We start from the raw sequence: 21,924 nt of genomic DNA, 5'->3' as shown, positions 1-21,924 counted from the left end.
CAGGAATCCACAAGGATGACCACAGCTAAGACCCTAAGCAATAGAGGAGAGGGTGCCTGAACTGGCCTTGCCCTGTAGTCAGACTGATGATTATCTTAAACATCAGTATAGAACCTTTGTCCAACAACAGATGGAAACAGAGGCAGCGACCCACATCAGAGCACCAGACTGAGCTTCTAGTTGAAGAGGAGAAGGAATGAGAATATGAGCAAAGAGGACAAGACCATGAAGGGTTCATCCACTGAAACAGTCTACCTGAGCTAATTGAAGCTCACCAACTCCAGCTGGACTGGGAAGGAACAAGCATAGGACCAAACTAGTCCCTCTGAATGTTGTATGGCTGACAGTTATATGGCTGGGGCAGACTGAGGGGCCACTGGCAATGGCACTGGGATTTATCTCTAATGCATGTACTGACTTTTTTGGATCCTATTCTCTTTGGATGTATACCTTGCTCAGCATAGATGTAGCAGGGAGGACCTTGGACTCTTCACAAAGCAAAGTGCCTTACCCTCTCTTAGGATTAGAAGGTGTGGGGTGGGAGGGTGTGTGAAGGGAATGGGAGGAGGGGAGGGAGTGGGAATATATATATAAAAAAAAGAAAATGTGCTATAAACTTGCCTAGAGGCAATCTCAACCAGGTTGGACACTGACCCAATTTTGATTTTCAAATTGTTTTATTTTTACAAGATGAAGCAGCAAGGATCCTCTTTAATGCATTTGTACAAAATAACATATAGTTGTGTAGCCTCAAAGATAAGAAGCCTTGCTGCTCTGCAGAATCACCCGTGGCATACCCCTTTCTCAGCTCTCAAACACGGCTGGAAACCCTGATCAGAGCTCAGCGTGCTCTCTCTGTGCTGCCCTCTCTGCTGCCTCCTCCGCCCTGAGTTCAGTCCAAAAAACCACTTCCTTCTCTTTCAGTCTGTGGGCTGCCTGGATGGAGGCGCCAAGCTTCATGTAGCCTTCCTTCTGGCCATATTCTGGCCAATGGGGTAGTCCTCCCCCATTAGGGTTTCTGTGAACAGAATTTGAAAAAGAAAGAAATTCAACAAAGCAACTGTGTGTGTGTGTGTGTGTGTGTGTGTGTGTAAAGTTTAAACCGCTGCTGAGGACGATAAAAGCATGAGGCTTCACACTGTGAGAGTGATGCTGATGTTGCCATGGAGAGTATTAGTTAGCAGTGCCAGAACCTGGACCTCTTCCCTAGGATCTGTTTAGGACATGAGCACAACCTCCACGTGGGAGGCCCTTGGGGCTGAAGGAAGGGAGACTTTGGGGAAAGGACTTCCTAGGCTTTTCAGAACCTAAACCAACCAACAGATTTCTGGATGCTTACTTGGAGCCTTTGGGATAAAGCCTATTGTGCTTGATCAACAGGTGAAAGTGCCCCTGGGGCATGGTGGGAACTCAAGAAGGGAAAAGTAGTCGGAGGAAGTTGATCCTGAGGGACATGCCCCCATGAGTTCTGCGACCTAGTTTTTTCCTCTCTTTCCTGCCTGACTGCCAGCGAGATGGAGAAAGGAAGGGATTTAGCCATCACCTTATCCCACCATGTTCCAGGCTGACGACCAACCAGAACAAGTAGGTCAAATGACCAACAATTGAACCCTCTGAATCTGTGAGTCAACACGTATACCACCTCCATTACGCTGAACCATCTCAGAAGCTCCCTCCCAGCTACAAACCCGATTACTCTAGCTGTCTTTGTTAAGAGAGCTATGGTCACAGGGACTGGAGGTTGACCACACAAACACTAGAAAACATTCCTCCCAACTAATATAGCAACATCACACCCAGACCCGTCTTTGCCACCAGCCTCACCCATTGCGAGCAAAGTTGGCCCAGAATTTCATCACCGTCTTGCTGAGATTGATCTCCTCTTCTGAAGCACCATCTGTGGGGAGAAAGAATAAGCTTCAGCTACTCACGAGTGGCTTCTGAGTTTAGCTGCTGCACCACAGGAGTGATGCTGACCATCATTAACTTGGGAACGTATTAGAAATTCAAAGTCTTGACCCTTACCAAGTTAAAAATCTATCCTTTAAGAATAAGATGGTTAATAATCTACACTGCAAGTTAGTAATCGCTTTCCATACGCTGGCTTCCTTTGTCACCCATGCTCATATGCCTGATCCAAACACAACTCTGCACAAGGCTATAAAGCTAGGGCCCAAATCCGGGCCTCCGATTGCCGAGGCCACAGGCAGCAAAGAGACATTACCTTTTAAAAACGGAGATCCAAACACTGAGAAGAGTTCATCACCGTGGTCCCCTATCACTGACTTCGGTCTCATGTTTGATACAAAGCTTGGGCGATACTCAAACTTATACATGTAGGTGGGAGCCCCGGCATCTGCGGAGACATGGATTCAGATAGAGATCACTCTGATAGAGATATACTCTACTGTGTGGTGCTAAGGCTTCAAACTGCATGGAGGTCCCTGTAAGGGGAGAAACAGTTCAGGGAAGGGCTTGCTCGGGGCTGCACAACTAGCCGACTTGGAATAAAGACAGTAAAAACCACAGACACGCACAGAAATGAACAAGGATCTCTTTTATTTCAAGTTTGTGTTTCATACCCCGCTTCCTCCTTGCTCAGAGAGTATTAAGTTCTTAAGATGGCGAGGTGGCACCAAAAAGAGATGAGTTAAGGGAGAAAGAACTTGTCTCCAGCCCACCCTCCTCTCCTCTGCTTTCTTTCTCGCCACCAGCATGTCCTGTCTGTGTGCCAAGATGCCAGTTCTTTTGCTGACAGAACCATGTGGCTGCCAACTACTGCTTCTTATGGTCCGTCCCGTTCTGTGCCCCCAACCTTGGAAATGCCACCCTCTGCAGCATTCACAAGGAGGGGGGGAGACAGTTCCTACAGCAGAGTAACTCAGAGGCAAAAGTGCCAGGTCCCATAGCAGGAAACGGGAGATTTTGGAGCCTCGACTCTATGTATATAGTAAGAAATTTGAAAAAAAAATATGAAAAAAGAAAAACTGCTTAGCTATAAGAAAGTGTCTTCTATATCCCAGCATAACCCTTTGCATCTCCACACGCCTGTGATCATTGTATGTACATTTCACACAGTACTACCGTTGTTTCACAGATTAAGCTACGGATTCACAAGTTAAAACATTATTTATATTGTTGTGTGTATGTGTGTTGGTTGTATTGGGTGTACATGTGCACCTCATATGCGAAGGTCAGTGGATGAGTCTGATTTGAATTAACGGGAGCCGTAGAATTCAAACTCACTTGTGCAACAAATGTTTTGCCCACTGAGTCCCTGCAAAGGCTTAAAGTGATTTACAGCATAGAATGTAGAACAATCTGTCTCATTTCCTCTCGCAGAGTTCGTCCCTGCAACCACAGAGGCGGGTCACCTGAGCAGTGGAAATCACAGAGGGAAAAGTACATCACTTTGGTCTGTGCTCCAATCTTGTGAGCAACACAAGGAAACAAATGGGATGTCAGCAAACCTAAGAGCTTTTCATGCCAAGGAAAATCACGAGCAATGCATACAGACAATCCACGGGCTGGGAAAAATGTTTGTAAGCTGTACATGTGATGAGTGTCTATTTAAATGTATATGTAAGGACTGACAAGATGGTTCAGCAGTTAATGCTGGTTGCTGTCAAGCCCCACGACCTGTATTCAGTCCCTAGAGGCCATATGGTGATAGGGGAGCACCCGCTCCCACAATTGTCCTCTGACCTCCACAGGCGTGCTATGGCATGTGTGCACCTACACACGCACACGTAGAAAAAAAAGTGAAGAATGGGTATAAGGAGCTCAAACACTGTCTAGTAATAAACAGACAAACAAATGCAAAATAATCAATAAAATGAGAAAGGGGAAGAGGTCTCAGGAGACATTTCTTAAAAGAAGACTTACAGGCTCAGATTGAAGAAGGCGCAGGGAACACGTGACACTGTCACATAGACCAGCTCAGGGGCGAGTCAGTGGAACAGCCTAGGCCCTGTGAGGTGGAGACAGCCTGGACCAGTGCTGAGCTACAAGGGAACCCAACGCTGCCGGACTCAGAGCTCCTGTCAGCACACAGGATTGGTTACACAGACCTATGAAGCCTACCAGGTTTCTGTCCTACCTGAGAAAGCTGATATAAGGAACATTCCTATTAGTGGGATGAATCACGCTCTTCCCCCAGTGAGGGTAAATTGGACCAGTCTTCAGGTTATTTGTGCATGGTGTGTGTGCGTGTGTGCGTGCATGCACGCGTGTGTGTGCACACAAGCCCAGGTGTGTGTGTGTTTGCTTGTTTTTTACTTTTTTGGTTGGATTTGATTAGTTTTATTTCACTTTTTATACTTGCCATTTTTTACGTTCATTGTTAAGCACTACGTTAGGCCTTCTGTCTCACCAGAGTAGATCTTCTTGCCTGTCCCTCAGTTTATACCCACAAACCCTTCCATCCTTCACTTCTGTATCCAGTACAGTCTCCCCCCACCTCCAATATTTCTATCTCGTATACTCCCGTCTGACTCTTGTTTTCCTCCATTTCCCATTCAGCATTCCTTCTTTATTTCAACAGTTAATAATGGTATCCTTTACATAATTTGTAAGCCACACCTTTCCTCAATCAGTCCCCAGCCCATGGCCCCTGAATCTAAGTGGGGATAAAAGTGCTAGGTATTGGGGTCTCCAATGGCTCGGCTGACGTGGTATTGGAAATGACAATTCAATGCCCCAAGTTAAAGCTCGTGGGAAGCCTCATGAATAAGCCAGATTATGAGGAAGACAGAGTATCAGGGTTTGAAGACAAGCTAGAGGAATCAAACACTCAGTTAAGATCAATAATAAGTTTTCAAAAAATTCCATGAATAGATCTGGGGCATGGATAGATGGAGACCCCTGAGAGTTTTGGGGCTTCAAGAGAAGACAAGATCTGTGAATTATGAACACATAAGGAGAAGATTTCCATGCACAGAGCACAGAAAATATTTTCAACAAAAACATAGAAGGAAATATCCGAAATCTAGAGAAAGATATGCCTGTCTATGTACAGGAGTCCTCGAGGACACCAAATGGAGGGAACGCTAAAAGAGCCCTTCATGCCCTATTCTAGTTAAAACACTGAAACACAAATAAAAGGTAGTGGAAGATGCCAGAGAGAAGCCAGGTAACACATAAAGGAAGGCCAGGGGGTCTTATAGCTGATTATTTAACAGAATCTTTTCAATTCAAAAGGGTTTGGAAAGATGCTTGTTCAGTTCTGAAAGACCCCAGTTGCAAAAGAGGAACATGGGATGTACTCACTCATATTTGGTTTCTAGCCATAAATAAAGGACATTGAGACTATAATTCGTGATTCTAGAGAAGCTAAATAAGAAGGTGAACCCAAAGAAAAACATATAGGCTTCCTCCTGAATATTAACCTTCATCAGGCGATGAAAGAAGACAGAGACAGAGACCCACATTGGAGCACTGGACTGAAGTCTCAGGATCCGAAGGAGGAGCAGAAGGAGAGAGAGCACGAGCAAGGAACTCAGGACCGCGAGGGGTGCACCCACACACTGAGGCAATGGGGATGTTCTATCGGGAACTCACCAAGGCCAGCTGGCCGGGGTCTGAAAAAGCATGGGACAAAACCGGTCTCGCTGAACATAACGGACAATGAGGACTACTGAGAACTGAAGAACAATGGCAATGGGTTCTTGATCCTATTGCACGTAATGGCTTTGTGGGAGCCCAGGTAGTTTGGATGCTCACCTTACTAGACCTGGATGGAGGTGGGTGGTCCTTGGACCTCCCACAGGGCAGAGAAACCTGCTTGCTCTTTGGGCTGAGGAGGGAGGAAGACTTGATTGGGGGAGGGGGAGGGAATGGGAGGTGGTGGCGGGGAAGAGGCAGAAATCTTTAATAATTAAATAAATTAATTAATAAAAAAAATTCAACTATCATCTGTTAAAGGGGAACCAGAACCTTTCCATTACAAAAGCAGGCTAAAGGAGTAAACGAGCACGGAACTGCTTCTGCAAAGGGCCCTGAAAATGTTAATAAATTAATAATTAATTAAAAAAGACCTAAGAGAAAGATAAACACATCGACGAGGCCATTAATTAAAAAAGGACTAAGAGAAAGATAAACACATTGATGAGACCCCCGGGAAAAATGATAGCCGCACAATCAACAAATGCAGAACAAAGCAGCATCACAGATCCAGCGGTGAGCAGCGATACACACCGTGAATGGTAACATTGTTGCTCCTTGTTATCAAAATAAGAAAACTACACTAGCAGATGGTTTAGGAAAACAAGATCCCCATGGGAGAAGGTAGAAGGGGGGGAGCAGAGAAAAATGTATAGCTCAATAAAATCAATTAAAAAAAAAAGCAAGGAGCCGGGCGGTGGTGGCGCACGCCTTTAATCCCAGCATTCGGGAGGCAGAGGCAGGAGGATCTCTGTGAGTTCGAGACCAGCCTGGTCTACAAGAGCTAGTTCCAGGACAGGAACCAAAAGCTACGGAGAAACCCTGTCTCGAAAAATCCAAAAAAAAAAAAAAAAAAAAAAAAAGCAAGATCCACTTTTTTGCTGCCTTAAGGCAAACACACCTCCTGTCAAGATAGACAGGAGTAAAAGCATGGGGAGAAAAACGTTTTCAGCAACTGGAACCAGGAAAACAAAAGGTATAACTATTCTGCTATCAGACAAAATAGACTTCAAACCGAAGTGAACCAAAGAAAGAAAAAACAGCTCATACTGATGAGGGACAGTCTACCAGGAGGTCATTTCAGTTCTAAGCATTTGTGTCCAAAACAAGTGTACCCAATTCCTAAAACAAATTCTATTAGATCCAAGCTAATAGGCAACTTTAATACCCCACTCTCACTGATGGACAGGTGGGCTCTGATCTACTAAATGATTTAATCAATTGACCAATTCAAAGTTCTGACACAGTCCTGGGAGGTGGCAGAATTATGGAAGGTGGAGCCTGGTTTTTTTTTGTTTTTTTTTTTTTTTGTTTTGTTTTGTTTTGTTTTGTTTTTCGAGACAGGGTTTCTCTGTAGCTTTGGTGGCTGTCCTGGAACTAGCTCTTGTAGACCAGGCTGGCCTCGAACTCACAGAGATCCGCCTGCCTCTGCCTCCCGAGTGCTGGGATTAAAGGCGTGCGCCACCACCGCCCGGCATGGAGCCTGTTTTTGAAAGGCGTTTCCAGGTGACAAGGAACTGGTGGCTATGACATACCCTGGACAATTTCTGTTGCTACTCTACATGGTTTTATTGCTTCCTTGTCCCTATGATGTCACATGCCCCTTTATACTCTCCTGACACCACAGATTGAAACCTCAGAGACTCTATGCCAAAGCAGACCTTTGTTTCTTAGGTGGTGTGCATCAGGTTCTCTGTTACAGCACTGAGCAAAGTTACTCTGAGAGTTACTTAACTGTAGCCCTTGTTCTAGGGCAGGCTAGCCTGGCAGCCACATGCAGCACCATTAGCTCTTGCCCCCCTTTCCCATCTTGGTTGTGAGACACAGCTCTGTTCATGCTCGCAGTAGATAAAGGCGCCACAAAGCTAACAATGTCTTAGAGAAGTGTTCAGTTAATTTGATGTGGCTCCTGGTGGGTTAATGCACAGCTCCCTTGCCCCTCAGAAAAGAAAGCCCTAAGACGTTCCTTGTTCCCTAGAGTTCTGCAGTTGTAGCTACGATGGACACATGCTAGGCAGCTCTCCAGATTAGCGTCCATCTTTTCTCTTTGTCACTTTCTTACCTCCCAATGGTGTTTTCTCGGATTCTTTTCTAAATCAAACTGCATGTGCACCCTTTTCTCATAGATCTTTACTAGTAGAAAAAGCAAAACAACCTTGCAGGTCACATGGTATCAACTTTGAGTCTTGGTCTCAACAGATTTCATTGCTATAGATATCAAGAGGTGGACAGGCCAGAGACCTAGCAGGTGAACTTGCATCCATCCCCATCCAACACCTGGAACTCACCTCTGTGGCCACGAGACACCATCACTGATGGGATGTTGAATACCACATCTGCAAATATGTCTAGGAACATGTTTTTCTTTTTGGCAGGGTCATCTGTCCATTCTAAATACTTATCAGCAGCCACTTGAATCAGATTCTCAGGAATTTTCTGAAATGGATCAGAAAGTGACCATCCAAGCAGGTGAGAATTAGGGCTTCTGCAGTCAGTTAAGAAGGCTTCTCTGACTCTAAACTACTTTACTACTCGCCGAACCCTCCTCGTGTTGCTCACAGAAGACTGGAATAAACAAACTATCTAGATTCGCTTTCTCTTTAAAAATGTTGTTGATTAACCTTTAAAAATTATTTTAATTAATTATTCTGTGGGTTCAGGTATCCAAGTCATATATTATTACTGTCCCACTGGCTTTGGTGGAAGAGACCCATGTGTATTAAGAGACCTCATAGATTAAAATTTGTTCTCTAGTGAACGTTATCTTCAGTTGTCCCTATGGAAAAAAGTGACTTCTTTTTCTTGCTCCTGATCCTCCAGAGCAAAGTAATTTCTTGGTGTTTTCCCCTGTTCTCTGGGGAAAAGACATTTATATCCTCACAGTGAAGTTCAGAATTAACATGTCTTTAAAAATGAAATGAAAAACAATATGGGTCATATGATTTGCTAGCTAGTAATTTTTCTTTAAATTTACAGAGTTTACAATATCTATTAATCTACAAACATCAGCATCCCATGTGTCTTGAAAAACAAAGGCCAAAAAATTCCCTTTTATGGTGTTTTAAAACAGGTTTTCTATATATAACAGTTCTGGTTGTCCTGGAAGTTGCTTTGAGACAAGGCTTGAATTGAACTCACAGAGATCTACCTGCCTCTGCCTCCTGAGTGCTGGAATTAAGGGTACCACATCCAGCCATAAACCCCTCCAAATTTTTTAACTGACTTGATGTCCACCTATCTGATTTGTATCCTAAGAACTCCATGAGGAAGTCTTGTGCCTCCAGGCCGGAGCTACAATGGTCTTTGTTTCTGATGGTCTCCATGGTCTTGGTGTTGCTGGCTTTAAAGAAATATTTTCCTCTAAAACTTATTCTGAACTCAATGGGATTTTGAAGGGGAGTCACAAGTATGGCTTCAGCACACTGGGATGTTAAAGTGGGAAAATCAAAACCATAGAAGCTTAAACTTGGGTTTTCCACCATCAACTTAGTCTGCGATTAGAGAAGGTCACCAACCTTCTTTCTTTCTCAACCAATTCCCATGATTCCCTAGAGCCTTACAAGTATTGGGTAGGACTGCCACAAGAGGGATTTGGCCGTCTTCTGGTCCAGTTTGTTTTCAGAGAGTTGATGGCCCATAAGCTGTTAAACAGATGATTAAGCATTAATAATCATGGAGAAGTAACAAAAGCAAAAAAAAGGGGCCAACGAAGCAAACCTAAATGGAATAAGGTAGAATACGGGGGAACTTGGCAGACATGGGAGTTTAAGTGTTTGAGGAATAAATTTAACAAAACCCATGGGCACATATGAATAAATACAAGCAACACAGAAAGGACACTTGAAGGTATTGATCACATCAGGATCACATGTTTCTTTAGGCAGTGAGGGAACATTTAGACTGTGGCCACATAGAAATCAAGGGCTCAGGGATGCTGGGCATAGGCCAGACACTCCCAGACTCGGGTGACAGGGGAAATAAATCCAAGCATTATGTCTGTGTGTCCGCATTCCTGGGATGCTCTGTGAAGTCTGCACAAAAGCTGAAGAACCCTGGGATGTGCTTACCCCATCCAAGTTTGTACTCGGAGCTTTGGTCTGGTTTTAGCGTGTCTTCCAGTACTGAAAGCCACATCCCCGGCTGATACCAGGGCCCTAAAATGTCTGCTTGAGAGAGCTCCACACTGCTCCTGTATGTGGTGGGCATACAGGAGCCTGAGCCCCTCTTGAGTAGTTTCTTTAGAAAGCCTGCAATCACCGATTGCTTCTCTGCCCCACGTGATGTAAATTGGCACTCTAAATGGCTTCATCCGGGACTCTCAGTGCAAATTTACTTGGAAAGTTTTAAGCTTCTTTGAAATCTGGATGCATAATCCTTGATCAGAGCAGGGAGGAAGATGCTTGATCCCCTATGGAGTGCATGTAAGCGATCTATACATTCTCACCATTGGAATGATCCAGCCAAACTCTTGCTTGTTGATGCCCACCATGTAGGGGACAGTGTTGAAGCTCTTCTCAGCCAGGATCTCTTCTGGAGTCTTTGGCAGGAACACTCCATCGACCACAGTAGGGAGGAAGGGATAGGTCTAGAGAAGACAGAAATGTAGCCTCTGTTGTCTTCCTGCCCTGTTACATCCAATGCCCTCTCTGACTGTCTAACGGCTTGGCCAGCACAAAGACTCCTGTGTCTATGGCCACAGAAAACCAGTGCCTTAACAGGACTAAGTCTAGGACTCTCTAAGGGGTTGGCACTGGCCAGATGATGGTGGTAGGGAGATAAGGAGGCCAATTTTCATTCAAAGCAAAATACATACTGCACAAAAATGTGTGTCAAAGTTCAGGCTAGATATTGAATCTAAAACACCTATTTATATGCTAGCTTGAGTTAATTACTACAGATAAGTTTATAAAGTTGCTGAAAGCATTGAACTAGCAAATGTCGAGGCATTTCTCCAAGGGGAGTTTGAGAGTTAGTTCTTGGGAGCCTCTGGTCACAATTCTTTTTTTTTTTTTTTTTTTTTTTATCATTCATCTTTTATGAGTCAGTTTCTATTTAGTTAAACCTTATGTAATCTCCTGTCTTATAATTATTAGGTAAAAATTGAATGCAATTATTAAAAAGCACTATTTGGGGGAAAGGTTTAAAGTGTGTCTGATCCTAGTTCAGGTGAGTATGCATTTGCTTTCTGTCTCACAATCCTGCTTTCTACTATGCCCTTCTTTTCCTTTCCCATCCTCCCCAATCTGAATCACACACAAGACCGCTCTCCAGAAGGACGTCCCTTCTCCCCCATCTCCTGAAAGGGATGCAAGTCTCTGTTTTCTCTTTTGGATGCACTGTGATGTTGCCTCGTCAATACTGAATTCAAGACCAAAAACACAACAAACTAAAGCTGAAGAGAGCTCATTGGCCACATGTGTTTTCTCTGGAATGTTCCTCATGTCCACCCGTGCTTGGGGACACGGGACAGTTCTTCATCAGCATGCTGGAAGAGCAGCTTAAATAGAGAAATTAATGCAAACAGTAAATAACTGTCAAAATGTCACATTTCACACATCATGAAGAGGTCACTTCTGAATATGGGAGAGGAGTCAAGAAGATCAAGTATTGCCTCGATTTGACTTGAGATGGGAATCTGGGCATGATGTGACTTGAGCTTCTTGCTGCCCAGAACATGTGGTGCAAAAGACCCAGCTGTGTCAAAAGGGTTGAATTGAGATTGCAAGTACATTTTAGCAAGTGACTTCACAAGCAGAGAATCTATGACTAATGAAGGTAGACTGCATGTGTAAAACCTAAACCAATCTAAACCTCAGTGCTATGGGATACAAAGTCAGTGTTTAGAAGTCATTAGCTCTTTTCTCAAGATGTCTAACCTGAGACCTCATTCACTATTCAAAGACAAAAATCACAAGTATGGAGCCATAATCAAATAGGCTGACAAAATAGAATCTGTCCTGGGCATAATTACTGCTGCCTTAGAAAAGTCGGGCGGTGCAGAAGGCTCCGTGGAGAACTGCTCATCTGAAGGAAGATACACTGGGCCACACAGAGCTTGTCGTTTTCCATCTGAAGCAGGATCGGAACAAGAACACTCTATATATAAATAAAGAAAAGGCAGCATTTCCACAGGGGGAAAGGGTTCAAGACAAGAGAGCAGAGTCAGTGCTCTGAGCTAAGTCATGATGGTCACAGAGGCCTGGGCTTGGAGCCTGCTCTGGGGCAGGGTTAGAGGTCAGAGGGCAGAAAACTTTTTCTCTCTAATATATGGCCAATCTCTGATATTCAAAAATGTCTTCAAGTACTAGTTCCATGAAGGAAAGGTATTTGTCTTTACTCAGCATCTTTAATTCAAAACACCAAGGTCCTTATCTCTTTGGGGTCTCTAAGCAAAGTCAAGATTTTATCAGAAGGAAGATGATACATTCTAATATGTGTTCACAGGAATAGGTCTGGTAACCTCACAAAGAATCAGAGTGAATAGAGCCCCTCAACATCCTCCCCTCCAAGCACTCTGGCTTCCTGCAGCAGGTTTTGCAGCGGCTCTTCCCCTGTCTGCAACACTGTCTCCAAATTTCCTAACATCTGGCTTTCTTCCTAATCAAGACATCTTGTGTTGTCTGGATATATCAAACTAACAGCCAACTCTGTCCCCATCTCCAAAGTTATCCTCTAACTCTTTGTCTGACTACAATCTGGCACACCCCATATTTTATTTGACCTTCTGTTGTTCTCTCCCAGACTCCCAGATCCTGGAATGGAAGAATCAAAAAAAAAAAAAAAAAAAAAAAAAAAAAGGCACAGCGCATCGTCCATACCACTGCTATGCCCCAGCTGGTAAATCATCTCTTGCCAAAATGGTAAAATTTGGATGGGTGGCTAAATCTCATTTGATCCTTACAGGTCTTTCAGGAAATCCAGGGGAAAGCCCAGAACAAGACTGTAGAGATCACACAGTTAATACCACTAAATGCTAACCCCTGCTGAGAGGTAGGAAGGAGGGAGGAGAGGGAGCACACTGCTGGAGTTTCCTTGATACTAGAAGGAGACTGCACTGGGAGTCAGACCTCTGGTCTTCTTCCCTGTACTGCAACAGGTGACTTCCACTCTCAGGACACACAAGGAATGACTATAATATCACAATGGAGATTTTGCATTCACAGTTAATTGGAGCCAAATACTGTTAAGACTCAATGTTTGTTATTGCAGGGAAGAAAAGTTCCTTACCTCATTTGGGTTTCCAAGTAAGTCCAGTTTTAAAAGTTTCTATGAAGATAAAGGCAGAAGATGTGTTAAAAGCCTCCCTTGTACAGAAGTTGGTCATTTGGACTATGCCTCCAAGGTACCAGGGTTCTCTCATCTGCAGATCTTCCCTGCCTGTGCTATCTGGGAATGAGCATAGTATGGAACATGGTGAGGGATATCAGAAGCAAGTAGGAAACGCCATAGGACCCTGAATCAGGACTGGTGGAGCCCTGGAGAAAATGTCTTCTGCCAGTGCCTATGTTACTCTTCCCCCTCTTCCCCTACTTGTTCATTCTGGTAACATTGCCTCAAGTTTCCTCAAGAAAACAGTGGAATGATGGGAAAGTCATGGTAGGTACTGGATAATCTCAAGAGAGCTGGGGTTGGATGTGAGATGGATGAGAATGACAGGTTGTTTCTCTCTCTTGCATTTCCCAACTCAAGATTTCGGATATTTGTGTGTAAGTCCATGTCCCTGAATGTAGAGAGCCATTCAAGAATGGCTATAGGGTGGTGTCCATCCAAGAGAGTCCTGCACATCCTTTGCGACATTTGGGAAAGAGATGGTTTCTAAGCAAATAAAATATAAGGTTAGAATTTTATTATCTTTTCCTTCACTAAGAGACATGATTATCTGGATAGAAGATAATAAAGAATGGAGAACTGAGACATATAGACAGGCAGATTCTCAACGATAGCTTTGTAACATCTGGATCCAGCCATGTCTTGAATTCTCTCTTCAGAACAGCTCAGTTACCTGAAGATTCTGTTACAACCATTCTTCTTTTCTAATATAGAATCCTTGCACCAGAAAATCCTGATGTCCACAAGCCCGATGGCGTTCCTCCAGCCCACTCTTTTCTCTGCCATGGTCACCAAGATTGTTGTGGTCATAATCCCGAGGCAGAGAAGCATAGGAAATAGTTTAACAACCTGTGACTTTGCCTGGCTTGGGCCATGGATGCATGCCTCTTCTTACTACGTGCACATGGCAACCTAGGGCTCTTACTTTCAGGTACTTGGTGCGTACACTCCTCATCTAACAATATACCTGCAATTGATTGGCAGCCTAGGACCCCCACCTGCATCAAACTGGCTGCAGACATATACCACTCAGAACAACAGAATACATCTTTTCTATCCCTGACCACCATAAAATCTGCCCTCTGAACATATCTAGGTATAGAAAGTAGGGGTTGATCAGGCCTGAACTAGTTTTTGGTGCATATGCTATAAGATGAACTGTGCCCTTTGAGTTAACTTTTAGTCGAGACTTTCCGTGTGTCATCTTATGCTCAAACATTCTTGGGCATGCATAGAATAAAAATCACATGCTTCATGGGATGGGACATGCACTGTAAGAAAAGGCATAGATAGTCTAAGCCTACCAATCAAAACAGGGAAGCACCCACACTATGTCTCTTAGCAACTGACCTCTTTCTTTTGGTTCTCATGAAAGGAAGCCCCAAACATCCTGTGGAACCCTTAAGTACACTCACTGATGGGGTTCATTGTCACTCTTGACAATGTATTTCTTTCTGATCTTCGTTACTATTTCACCTTTGAAAAATTCCCTTCCTTGCTACTATGAAATCTGTGAGGGCCCCCATTTCAATTCTTTGAATAAGAGTCTAATAACTTGGACACACCCGTACAGATCCCAACAACTGGTAAGATTACTACGCTGTGGCTACTATGCATCCCCTCCATGGAGCAGTATCTGGGAAGACTGCTACACTGTATGACATGGCTCTGTTAGTGAGGGGAACACTGTGTATGTGTTTGAGCATGTGTGCATATATGCTGGAGCAATGGATAATCATGGGAGCCCTTGCTTAAGATCTCAGATCACCTTGAGGTGTCCTTGAATTTTAGGTCCTCTGGGTTTTCCTAAGTCACCAGCTATTTCTGAATAGTCTGGTCCTCTTGTATCACACAGAAAATGCTTGAAATATTTTCTTTCTTCCAGTATTAGAATAGAGCTATCTAAAATTTTTGAACATCTTTTCCTCTTTTTATGAACTTCATGACCAAAGTAACCAAGGCCATCTTTATTCAGATCGTGGAGAAACAGGGAGAGACCTGCCAGGGTTTGCCCAGGAGTATCCTGGAAGGTCCATTGTCCGGACAGAGAGGCCAAGAGCTCAGGTGATTCCTGTGCTTATTTATATTAACATTTCCCAACTGGGGTGGTAGTTCTTATGACCTTGCATGCTCTTTTTCCCTAGACGTTTGTTCTGCTATGTTTCATTATGATGATAATTATATCATGATAATTATATTGAATTATTATCTCTCTTTACTGTCACTTTTATCTCACTTAGTACATATCTTTGAATTTCTATGAATAGTTCTGTGTAAGATGGAACAATATCTCATTTTTGTCTGCATTATTTCCACATATGTTGGATGAATGGATGGATGATGGCTTGGCAGATGATAGGTAGTTTAATTGGTGGATGTGTAGGCTAGTTGATACAAGTAGGACTGGAAAATATTGGGAAAGAAATACAGATATAAGCTGGCTGAATAGTTCATAGATTATAAAACATTGAAAAGTCAATTAATGAAAAATTAGAGATATATTACTAACTTTTGATGAAAGAATATTAACATATAGGATGAGCAAAAAGATAAATTGATTGAAAATCGATGAACAAATGGAAAGATAGATGACTATCTTAATATCCTATTGAGGAAGAATAAGAAATTCTAGCAAATTGGACTAGAAAATTATAACTTAGTTTCTGTATTAAATAATATTGTGATATGGCACACTTCCAAAAAAAAAACATGCTTAATACTCTAAGCCCCATGAATTCAAGATGGTGTTTACTTGCAGATCCTAAGATATACCCGAAAGCAAAAATGTTCAAAAAGTGAGCTTCCCTATGTTTAGAGGGCTGTCATACAATTTTTCATCATGTTATTATTGGAATACCTTTAGCATATGAGTTATTTAATAATAAGAAAGGGAAAATGAAACTCACAACTAGGATCTGAGAACAGCAGATTTGAAAGGCAAGAAACTGTTCCATGCAGTTTGTCTATGACAAAGGACAGCTGAGCAGATGAAGACTGGAGTCAAGCACATAGAGTGCTGGCGACCAGACTGTAGAATGGATATACTTACCATTCTTTGTGAGGTCTCTATGAGTTCTTCCTCTGTCTTCTGGCGCAGGCAATGAACCATGACAGCTGATGTGGTTGTTTTACATCCAGAAAGATTAGCAACCAGCTGCCAAAGATCACAGGCATCAGTAGAGGTCAAAGGCAATGATTATACCCTCCACTAATATACATAATGGACTCTATCTCATATTCATTTCTATCTATGTCTCCCTCTTTGTATCTATCTATCTATCTATCTATCTATCTATCTATCTATCTATCTATCATCTATCTATCTATCTATCTATCTATCTTCTATCTATCTATCTATCTATCTATCTATCTATCTATCTATCTAGAACATCATGCAGTTCTGGTTGGTCTTGAGTTTGCTAAATAGATTAGGTTTGTCTAAAAGTGACAGTAATTCTCTTGCCTCTGTTCTTCAAAGTAATGGTATTATATGCATGAGTCACCATGTTCATGTTCCACAAACAAATTCTAAAGACAAGTTTTAAAAATGTACTTGTGGTCATTTGAATAAAAATGTGCCCTACAGGACCATAGACAGTGGCACTATTAGGAGGCATGGCCTTGTTGGAGTTATGTGTGGCCCTTTTTGTGGAAATGTGGGTTTTGAGGTCTCAGATGTTCAAGCTATGCCCACTGTGGGACACACAGTCTCCTTTTGCTGCCTGTGGTCAAGATATAGAACTCTCAGCTACCTTTCCAGCACCATGTCTGCCTGAATGCCATCATGCTTCTGGCCATGATGATAATGGACTAAACCTCTGAACTCTAAGCCATCCCCAATGAAATGTTTCCTTTATAAGAGTTGTCACGAGCATGGTGTCTCTTCACAACAATAGAAGCTCTACCAAGGTAGTACTCTAGTCCAATAAGTCTGGTTGGTGATCCTGCAGCCTCTGATACTAACTGGAATAATGAAATTTGGATACAGAAGCACTATCTCCATTACTGTCAATTATCACCATTAATATATTTATCTCTAACACCACAAAATATACACAATCCTCCAGGATTTCAGGGCTTCTGAGGAGATCATTTGTTATGGAGGTTTCAAATATCATTTCCTTCTCTTCCCAAATAGTTGACTGTAGGTATGTCATAGCATCCATTGAGCATTTAAGATGAACCCCATGGAAAGAAAAATACCCGAGGACCCCAGGAGAGCAAAGGGCACAGATGCTGTTCAGAGTGGTACATACCTCAGCAACAGGCTTGACATTTTCTGTAAACAGAGCAGCAATGAGGACCACACCACTCTGAGAAATGGCCCTGTGGAAGAGGTTCTTGGCCAGAGGAGAAAGCACCTGGAAGGGGAGAGAAGAAGAGGAGGATATATGCTTACCAAGGTGGTCAGTTACTCTTTAAGGTTTCCTCCGGCTGCTCCTCTGCCCTGGCCATTCCTCTGTGGACATGGCAGACGTCATGTCTCCTGGTCTGCTTCCCTGACATCTCTTTGATTTGACATCCCCAAAAGGACATCAGTGGGATGGAAACAGAGACCAGAGTAAGAGACGGAGAAAGAATCGTGTGGCAGGTGCTCAAAAGAACAACTGGAAAGATGGTTTGTTAGATCTGTGCCACAGAGCCTGTCCTATCATTCCTATTTGTGAATATATCTTGAGAATAAGATCATGGAGGCTTGCAAAAATGTTAAAGTGCTTATTTTTTGTCATAGTAAAACTTGGAAACAACTCAAGATCCTAATAATACAATATTTGGCAGTAAGGATTTATTTATTTATTTTTTTATAGGGGTTGGAGAAATAGCTCAGTGGTTTAGAGCACTTATTGTTCTTTTTTTAAGGATTTATTTTTACCACGAAATACAATGCAATTATAAAAGATATTACTGAAGAAACATTTTACAGGTAGGAAAATGTTTATGTTGTATTACATATTAAAATTTATTTAGGGTAAAATAAAGAAAGACCAAGTGTAGATATATATTTGAAAGGAAAAGAAAAAAGGAGAGCGATTATATATGAAATCAAAAAAAAAGAGAGATTATGCATGTATGGAAGAAGTCAGATAGATGATATAGACAGCTAAATAAAATTCTGGGTCAAGATAAAGAAATAAAGATAAAAATAGTACAGTAATCATCCCTAGGTGACAGGGAGATCAACAACATTCTTCTTTGCATTAATCTGTATTCTCTCTTTTCTTTGCTTATGCATTTCCCCTTCTGAGTATGGAAACAATATATGTTTGAAAAATAAAGAAAATACATTAATATTAATTTTCTACTCAGCTCCAAGGCAGTTTCTTACAGCTCACAGAACCTTCTGTATATTCTCTAGATATCACTCTGGCCCAGTCTCACACACCAGGATGCTTCACATCCCCGTCTGTACCTGTGACCCTTGTCTCTGCTCCATCCTTCCCCATTCTACCTATCCCTCCCCTCTCACACCTACTTCCCCAGGACATCCAGGTTTTTTAGAGCTGGCTGCCTCCCTCTTGAACATGCAAAGATGTCAGACCTCAAGGGAAGCTCCACTCTGTTTGTGGACCTTAAGTTTTCTTTGTGAGTAGATCTGACTGGAAGCCAAACAAGGACACCTGATCTAACTCATACTGGAACTCACACTCCTGTTTGTACTTTTTACCATCACTACATTCCAGAAAAAGTTATGTGTGTGAGTGTGTAGAAACTAAAAGTTCTTGAGTTCCTGTATATGAAACTAAGCAATTGTGTGTGTTGGGGGGGGGGTGGGCGGGGAGATGGGATTCCCCTTTGTATGCTGTGAATACCATTGGTTAATAAAGAAACTTCCTTGAGCTTATAGCAGAGAAGGGCAGAGCTAGGTAGGGAAAACTAAACTGAGTGCTGGGAGAAAGAAGGTGGAGTCAGAGAGAAGCTGTGTAGCCCCACCAGAAACAGACCCCAGAACTTTACCCAGTAAGCCACAGCCTCATGGTGATACACAGATTAATAGAAATGGGTTAAATTAAGATGTAAGAGTTCACTAATAAGAAGCTGGAGCTAATGGGCCAAGCAGTGATTTAATTAATACAGTTTCTATGTGGTTATTTTGGGAGTCTGGGCAGTCAGGAAACAAACAAGTGGTCTCTAATAACGTGTGTGTGTGTGTGTGTGTGTGTGTGTGTGTAGAAATTGAAAGTTCTTCAGTCCCTGTATGAGAAATGAAGCTTGCACTTTCCCAGGTAAAGGGCCATTGATCTTAGGTCTCTGCCATCTGATGATGTGGTGTGAGTACAATTTTGTAAGCCAAGATGTTCATGGCTGAATTGGACAGTGGATGGATTTTAGGAGGTGCAGACACATAAACTCAGGGACACTTACAAGAGCAGAGACACTGAAAGCTCCTGCTGACCCTCCAAAGATGGTTACAGAGCCTGGGTTGCCCCCAAACTTGGCAATGTTGTCCTGGACCCAGCGCAGTGCAGCCACCTGGTCCAAGTGACCCCAGTTGCCCTGGCTGTGTTCATCTCCTGTGCTGCAAGAGAACAGATTAGTGTTTAGGCAGAGATGTTATGGCAAAGCTCGCAAGGATTCCAATACCTCAAAATGGGCTGGGTACTGCCCACTTCAGTCCTGACACAGAAGTCTAACTGGATCTCACTTTACAACACTGCTCTATGTGGGGCTCTATGCTTATCTTCCAGCAGCTCTGTACCAAGGAACCAGCATGCATCCAACACTGCTCTGAGCTAGAGCACAGCTGGAAAGAAACCTCAAATCTCTGACTGCAGTCAGCTCACACTGCAGACCACGAACCTGCAGCTGAAAAGAGAATGATTCCAGATAGAAAAAGAAAATCAGGCAAACACCATGGCAGATGTGGGCCTGAGGGGTTAATGTTTTATTTCTTTTCACTGGGAAAGGCCTCTTTGAGACACTGGGCTGGGTAGAGACCTGAATAAAATGAGGACAGAAGCCTTGGCACTGTCCAAGGAGTGGAGATAGACTTAGAAGAAGCAGCAGGAGCAAAGATTGCAGGGTAAGGGACAATAGTGTAGACATGGCTGCTGTGAGCCTTGGAAAGTGCCTTTGTGTCATTATAAGGGACATGGACACATTGCTAAGGGACAGCACAGGCCTTCCCGTCTCAGAGAACTCTCCAAGTGAAACGACTGTCATATTAAAATGGCAGGAATATAATAATAAATTATTCTAATCATTATTCCTGACACAGACCCAGAACTTTGATTAGATTGCAACAGAGGGTCGCAATGGCTTCAGAGACCCAGAACTTTGGTTAGAGTTGCAGCAGAGGGTCAGTCACTGTACAGACTCAGAGCTTTGATTAGAGTTGCAGGAGAGGGACATGGTGGTTGCACAGACCCAGAGTTTGATTAGAGTTGCAGGAGGGGGTCACAGTGGCTGCACAGACCCAGAGTTTGATTAGAGTTGCAGGAGGGGGTCACAGTGGCTGCACAGACCCAGAGTTTGATTAGAGTTGCAGGAGGGGGTCACAGTGGCTGCACAGACCCAGAGCTCTGATTAGAGTTGCAGCAGAGGTCACAGAGGTTGCTATGGCATGGATAATGGCTGTTTGCCAGTAGTTCACTGCTAGGATTCTGGTCTCTACTGTGGTATGGAATTATTTATCTGTGAAAGAGCAGGTAACTGATGAGATCAAAGACAAGGTGATTATGTCACATAGGGCACAACCTTAAGAGGGGTCTGTAGAGAACTCATGGGACCTAGTTCATCAAAGGAATTTTGTGATAAAAATAGCAAGATCTGGACTGGAGCAATGGCTCAGTGCATAACAGCAACTACTACTTCTGTCCAGTATCCAGCTTCAATTCCCAGCACCCAGGGGCATCTCATAATTAACCATAACTCCAGTTCCAGGGATCTGAAGCCCTCTTCTGGCCTCTGTAGGCATAACTTACTTGTTTTATAAACATACATGTAGGCAAAACACGCATATGCATGAAATAAAAATGAGCACATCTTTAAAATTGTTTTTGAAATAACCAGATCTCCCCTACCCCTAGCTTTCCACCTCGTCATGTGGTCTTTTCATGTATATTCTGTTCTTCTACAAAGTTTTATTTTTCATCTAAGGGCCGTCAACAGTAGCCTGGCTGATGAAGATAGCCAATCTTCCACTTTCAGCCCCTCAAAACTTGTGTTAAATAAAACTTTTCTAGAGGCAGGCGGATCTCTGTGAGTTAGAGGCCAGCCTGGTCTACAAGAGCTAGTTCCAGGACAGGAACCAAAAAGCTACAGAGAAACCCTGTCTCAAAAATCAATCAATCAATAAATAAATAAATAAAAATAAAAATAAAACTTCTCTGTAATTAACTCGCTTTGAGTATTTGTTTTATTAACAGGAAATAGTCCAATGCAATGGCTAATGTGAAGACTAGAAAGCACAGTATCTTACCTGAAGAATCCCCAAATGCCAAGGCGGTACTGAATGGCCACCACCACAACATTTTCGTGGACAGAGAGGGCCAGTCCATCATAGGTGGATGCCCCACCCACTACCAGTGCGCCTCCGTGGATCCACACCATCACCTGGACAAGAGTATAACCAAGTTTGCAGTCCATAGCTTCAGTGCAGAGAGCCCGCTTTCAGTGCTGCTGGGGAGTCGGTAGCAGACTTGGGAACACCGTGAATGTTGTTTGGTTTGATCATCAACCTCTGTTTTGCTCGCTGTGGCTGTCATGCCAATGACACCAATGCCCAGCAAGGCTATACCATGTATCTCTCTATTTCAAACTCTCTCAGCTCCTGCCCAGAATGTAATGTAACTCAGCACTCCCTGTATTTCTCATTTCTCAAATGCTCACAAGATTCTCCAACTGAGAGCATCATTATGGGAACAGCTCAAAGGTAAATACTGATTACCTCACCCCCAGTGAGGTCTTATCACTCTATGCCTCATGAAAGTGTCA

General features: G+C 43.0%; 1 protein-coding gene across 1 annotated transcript in view; it reads right to left on the bottom strand.

Moving 5' to 3' along the window:
- Nucleotides 1-834: 834 nt before the first annotated feature.
- Nucleotides 835-21,924, bottom strand: part of LOC130863567 (carboxylesterase 1D-like) — a 28,213-nt gene continuing 7,123 nt past the window's right edge. Inside the window, exons 4-14 of the mRNA XM_057753678.1 lie at nucleotides 21,410-21,543; nucleotides 19,354-19,507; nucleotides 17,247-17,351; nucleotides 16,040-16,144; nucleotides 12,889-12,927; nucleotides 10,106-10,246; nucleotides 9,222-9,302; nucleotides 7,950-8,097; nucleotides 2,225-2,356; nucleotides 1,825-1,897; nucleotides 835-1,018 (exon numbers count right to left, since the gene is read on the bottom strand). Of these exons, the coding sequence (XP_057609661.1) occupies nucleotides 835-1,018; nucleotides 1,825-1,897; nucleotides 2,225-2,356; nucleotides 7,950-8,097; nucleotides 9,222-9,302; nucleotides 10,106-10,246; nucleotides 12,889-12,927; nucleotides 16,040-16,144; nucleotides 17,247-17,351; nucleotides 19,354-19,507; nucleotides 21,410-21,543 (1,296 nt within the window). The remainder of the gene's footprint in view (nucleotides 1,019-1,824; nucleotides 1,898-2,224; nucleotides 2,357-7,949; nucleotides 8,098-9,221; nucleotides 9,303-10,105; nucleotides 10,247-12,888; nucleotides 12,928-16,039; nucleotides 16,145-17,246; nucleotides 17,352-19,353; nucleotides 19,508-21,409; nucleotides 21,544-21,924) is intronic.

The sequence above is a fragment of the Chionomys nivalis genome, chromosome 21 (genome assembly GCF_950005125.1).
Source record: "Chionomys nivalis chromosome 21, mChiNiv1.1, whole genome shotgun sequence".
NCBI lineage: Eukaryota > Metazoa > Chordata > Mammalia > Rodentia > Cricetidae > Chionomys > Chionomys nivalis.
Note: the sequence above shows the minus strand (reverse complement) of the source record. Positions and strands in the feature narration are given on the sequence as shown.